Source organism: Bombus impatiens, unplaced genomic scaffold, assembly GCF_000188095.3.
Source record: "Bombus impatiens unplaced genomic scaffold, BIMP_2.2 scf_0930, whole genome shotgun sequence".
NCBI lineage: Eukaryota > Metazoa > Arthropoda > Insecta > Hymenoptera > Apidae > Bombus > Bombus impatiens.
Genome location: NT_177349.1, coordinates 907,582 through 913,477, shown reverse-complemented (window position 1 = coordinate 913,477; position 5,896 = coordinate 907,582). Strand labels below are relative to the sequence as shown.

The 5,896-nt window shown below is 43.2% G+C and overlaps 1 protein-coding gene across 1 annotated transcript in view; it reads left to right on the top strand.

Annotated features, from left to right (window-relative positions):
- The window catches only part of LOC100741037 (homeobox protein homothorax), a 523,620-nt gene that overhangs the window by 23,034 nt on the left and 494,690 nt on the right, over positions 1-5,896 (top strand). Inside the window, exon 4 of the mRNA XM_024370767.2 lies at positions 2,713-2,854. Within this exon, the coding sequence (XP_024226535.1) occupies positions 2,713-2,854 (142 nt within the window). The remainder of the gene's footprint in view (positions 1-2,712; positions 2,855-5,896) is intronic.

Here is a 5,896-nt window from a genome sequence, read left to right as displayed (position 1 = left end):
CCGCGTCAATTTGTCGAAATTCGTTCCGATTCGTTTTATGTCTGCCACGCCGCGAGACGCGACCCGCTACCATGCGTACACAATGCCTCTGCCCATAGTGCTACCACGTATCTTGGTTCCACCGTGTAGCCGTTTCGTCGACGATTCGTCTCGAGACCTCCCGAGGCCGCGTAAAAATTCGTTCATCTCTCTTTCGTTGGTAAGAAAGGTGGTAAGAAAGAGAAGAAGGTCGTTTTCGTGCTTTTCGCTTTTCTCTTCCTCTTTTTTCTTTTCTCTTCGCTATCCTTTGCCTGTGACCGCACCACCGAGAAATTGTTCGTTTCCCGCTGGGAATTGTTTGGCGATTAGAGCACGATAATTGAGCGATTAAGGCTGCTGCACGTTGTCAGGGTTTTCGGAAGAAATGCGGGCCCGTATCGTGCCTTCTGTGAAATTCTACTTGCTGGTAGGATATCGAACAATAACCATTCATATAATCTAGAAAATAATATCGTATATACTTGTATAGTTTTTGATAGCTATATACCTGATTAAGAAAGATATATACACGACGCGAGGAAACTCGCCGTCTTTTCAAATCAGAAAGAATTGTAGTAATTAAAGAAGAACAGAAAATAATAAAAAAATAAATAATTTACGAGCGCACACATCAATAACTTAGCAAACGAGGTAGCATTATCCTTAGACTAACTCAGCGGTCATTTCCTTTTCCTCCGCTTTATTCATTTATTACGCACTACGTTTAAAAATACTAATAAGCCTTTCTTGCCTTAAGCTCGATCTTGCAATCAACTATTTACATATACGTTGTAAATCATAAGCCGAAAGGCTGTAAATCGTCACGGATATATCTGTTTCTATTTTTTTCCTTCTCTCTTTTTTTTATACAGATACACTCGTGTTGCGCGCACTTTAAATCAAGAGCTCGGTCCCTTCCCGGTTGCAACGTGTGGTTGCACCAGCATCGACTAATCTTATCTTATCCGGTGATCCTCCTAATGCCGCGGTTAACCGCGCTCGGTACGCAACACGCTTGAGAACACCATGGAAATATTCTTTTCGCCCCTTGGTTTGAAATAAAAGCGTTTAGTGCAAGTACAACTTGCGGCGGATGTTCACGATCGCGTCGATACAAGAAACGGGATAATTAAGGCGCGAAATAGAAAACCTAAGGCGAGACTTTATGGCAACACGTCGATCGAACACCTTCGTTAATTGACGCGTTCTTCCATTCTCTTTTCTCTTTTCTTCGGTTTCTTTCAACGAGCGCGACGACGACATTCGTTTGCTCGCGGAGCAATCACTCAATTAGAAAAGCGTCGCCGGGAGAAGAAAAATATCGTCGCCCCTGGCGAAAAACCACGTGAATCGGCCACGAGCTACGTGTAAACGTCGATGGACTTATCGGACAACGCTCGTAAGAACGCTGGCCGTCGGACAGCGAAAGGATTCACCTTACGACTTTAACACGAACGAACGATCGATTGTTATTTTTTGGTGAACGTTGATTGGCCTGCGAATCGAGTCGTACTATAATCGGAAACTTCTATGTAATGGAATTAAAAATATTGATACAGGGCGATCAATTTTAGTCGTTCGTAGTAAATGTAAATATTGCCACCTAATGACAAAATCCGGAATCACTTAGTTGCCAAGTCAATATGAGCGAAAGGATTCACCTTACGACTTTAACACGAACGAACGATCGATTGTTATTTTTTGGTGAACGTTGATTGGCCTGCGAATCGAGTCGTACTATAATCGGAAACTTCTATGTAATGGAATTAAAAATATTGATACAGGGCGATCAATTTTAGTCGTTCGTAGTAAATGTAAATATTGCCACCTAATGACAAAATCCGGAATCACTTAGTTGCCAAGTCAATATGAGACAACTTATTAAAAAAAAAAAAAAAAAAAAAGAGAAAGAAGAAATGATATATCTGTGGCAGGTAAAATGTTTCTCTTTATTATTATATTACTTATATTATGATCGATTTGTAATTTTTGTATACAAATTTTAAGATTTGAAATTCTTCGTGCATATTCGCGATGTTTTTATAAAGTATGTAAATAAAGTATTTTTTCATATTTCTTTTACTTCCTTTGTTACAAATTTTTCACCTTAGTCGTCGATAGTTATACCCGCGTAGTGTTAATCGCTAGTGTATTACGCTTACGTACAGTTTATTACGCTGATATCGCAAGTAAATAATTTAGATAAACAGAAAAGACACTCTAATCTCTATTATTTTATTATACAACGAAGTACTTGTATTCCAGAAGTTATAGCTATTTTTGCCACCGAGGACAACACATTTTTTGTTTTTATCTAGTGACGCATTCAATAAGCGCCGCTTTCACCATTTCGTCGTTGTTTTCGCGGCTCTTATCTGCATCTTCGATAGTATTTAATCGCGTTTTAATCAAAGATATCGTTTTCCGTTCTACGGATAAATTTATTAGACGTTAAATACATGTCCATCTCCGTGCTCCTTCCTTTTACCAAAAGAAAGTCGACCAAATGAAAAGTCAAGCAGGAGTATTCAAAAGAAAAAAAAAGTCGCTCGAGAAATGAAACGAGTTTGTCGACAGTCATGGAGTTAATTAATACTTCGAAATCCTCTCATGAAATACATTTGCTTGAGTTCTGGTTGAATTGGTAGGTTGCAGGTATTTATCTCACCGTGGCTTTCTCTTGCTGTGTTACAGACACCCCTTGTTCCCGCTTCTTGCGTTGATTTTCGAGAAGTGCGAGCTGGCGACGTGTACACCGCGTGAACCCGGCGTCGCGGGCGGTGACGTATGCTCGTCAGAAAGCTTCAACGAGGACATCGCTGTCTTCTCTAAACAGGTATGTGTCTCCAATTTATATTTTGAATATCCGACTGACATCGTATTGATAGCGTGGGGAAGTATATTTCTATTTTAAAGGTTCTATCCTTCTATCTATCTCTATTTTATTTATTTTATTTTAAATTTCTATTTTTTATCAAATTTCTATTTTATATAACAGAATTACGATATTGAAGTTCGTTCGGTTTTGGAAAATTTAATATTAATTACAAATCTCGATCTTATAATAGGTAACTTTATAAAACGTAATATAAATCAGTTTGGTTCCGAGTACAAAAACAGTAGAAAATCGAATAATCGGTTTCCTTTAAATTAAAGCTTCTCAAGAATAGTTGGGCTTAGTTAGACAACATAAAGAATTAAAGTCAGTATAGACGAATTTCACGGGACTCCGAAATACTCTCGCCCTTCGTAATTCGAAAACTAGAAACAGCGGTCCACTCCCCTGGTTTCCTCGATCCTACCCAACAACATCGTCGTCGCTCAGATGCTTCGTGAGAGAATGTTCAAATGTAACCTCTCCTAGGCCTCTGAAAAGAGGAAGAAAAAGAAAGGGAGGAAGATTTGAAGCCGCTCTAAATGAGTCACGACTCTCTCGACACGTCCTTTCCTCTCCGACAACGAAATAGCGTTGCGCGGCCATGGATGTAACCCGTGGGATGTTTAGGGTCCAAAACAGCGCTGGCTCTCATCGTTGGGACTTATTTTTAGGAATTCCAGCGAGCCAGTCGACGACGAGCATCGAGCGAAGGATCGTTCAGAACCGCGTTCTTCGTGGTTTGCCGCGGCCAACCAACCGGAAGAAGACTCGTATTCACGTTGTTGTTCGCGCGGCATGCTCCTTTCCTCCTGCTTTCTCACTCTTCGTTCCTAGTTTTTCTCCCTTGGGTATTTCTGTCTTCGTCGACGTTTCTCACTCTGGTAACTCACCTGAGGCGAGTCCTGTCAAGGACACACGCGTAGGTAACCGGAGAACCTATACGCGAAATCATTTCGGCCTTTTAAAAACACACCGTTTCGCCATCTACGTTCCTTAGCCCAGGCCGACGAGAAAGGTGTTCGTAGATCGGTCTTCAAGCACGTTCAGCCGTATACATCCGTAATTGTATCTGGATGGCATACGTTCTGGGATGTCGATGGATTTGTCGTCCCGAATAAATTATCGATTTTCCGTGCTTAGAAAAACGAAGATTCGTAGCAAAGAAACGGAAAAGATAGTGTTTCTCATAGGTAATGATAGAACGGTTTCGCAAAGACACGGAATAGTCATGGATAGTTCGCTGGTGCAAAACAAAGCGGAGGCGATTAAGTCGAGCCGACAGTACGAACGATAAAAATGTTGCCTTGGTGGTTCTTTGCGCGTTTAGTCGATGCAAACGAATGCAGCACATTTAGATTGAGGGATATCGACGCCTATGTATATCGTAGAGCTAGATAGCCACGTTGTTCGTGGGTTATCTTTGCATAAAATTGCACTTCTGCCTTCGACGAGACGTTCCTCGGTTTCTCTTGCCTGGCACGGTTGGCTAATTATTCCAGACGAGCGCCGTGCGAGCGCGGTTCTCGATGGCTTTAAACGTTCGAGAGGGTACGAAGGGTTACGTGCGATTTCATTGAGCGCGTCACAGATGGAAAAATCAGCTGATAGGTCGTAACGTTCAAATATAGAGCGTCGGTAACACGGTAGCAACGGACTCGAGCTACGGATACGCACAGATAACGATAAGAGTTAAACCTGGCCGCAAGGTAGGATAAGAAGTGAGCCTGGTTCTTCGCGTTAATTCCATGCTGCGTCATTGTTTCGGCGTCGTGTATGTAATTTGAAAACAAACTACGCGCTTTTTTTTTTTTGAAGACCGAGTTTATGAATGCCTGCGATTCTTCTTTATCCTCGATCGCCTGGTATTCTCGTTAAATCGTTCACCCGTTCTATTATTTATCCGCGGCATGTCGACATTATACCGAGCGACACAACAGCGCGTACTATTCTCGAAGAAGTCCGTTAGGATTGCGAAATTGACATGACATTTGCATCTTAATAAGGTGCATAGTATTACGCGGTTGGACGAGGGACGGAGCGGGAGCGGAACAGAGAAAAGGAAAAAAATGTTGAAAGAAGGATAGCCGAAGGCTCCGTCGCGTTTCTCTCAACGCGGTCGCGTATTGCGAATCGTCGTTGTGCCGCGTGTAGTAAATTGCGCGCCGCCTTTTGCTCGTTTGCCTTCCTATCCGCGGCGATCCACGCCGTGCAAACGTATCTCTTTTTCTCGTTGACGCTCTTTCACGCAGGGACCTCGTATTTCAACCGTGCTATCGACGCAATTAATTTCCCTTTCTGTCCGTTGGAAGCGCGCAACGTCGCGAAGAGACGTCGTTATACCTCGCGCGCCTCTGTCACTATCTTCTCGAGAAGATGAAGAAGATTGCGCGACGCCGTGAAAAACTTTCGAAACGAGGAAGTGGTGTCACAGTGTATGCCCTCGCCCATGGGACGTGTCTCGCTAATTCAGAGATTACGCCGCGGTCCCCACAGAGCGGATAAACAAATTGTCGAGGGGGACAGCCGGTTACCCTGTTGTCGCGATCGTGTTCCCCCATTTCTTCCCAGTACAGATAATGAATTTTGATATCGAGTCAACACGGTCGTTATGAAAGTTTTTGTACATTCATCTTCTCGTTTCTTCTTGGTTGCTCGTAAGCACGATACTGAGAGTTAAATTCATTTCGCTAGTCTATGGTCGTCGACGGGAAGATTACACCGGCGATTATAGCGAAATCCGCGCCGCCTCGCCCATTCGTTCTTTACTTGCCATCGATCTGTCGTCGCCGATGTCTAGGCAGGTCGTTTTATAATGTCAGAGGTGGAGGGGTCAGGGAGGTGAGATTATGTACACGCACATCGGCGGTACACGTGAAAAGATAAGCAGGTGACAATCCTCTTGCGGTGGTTTTCGAGGCGTGTCGTTCGAGCCCTTTTACACTCCGTCGATACTTGGACGGAGAGAGATATAGTAGGGCCGGTGCGCGTGACAAAAGGGCC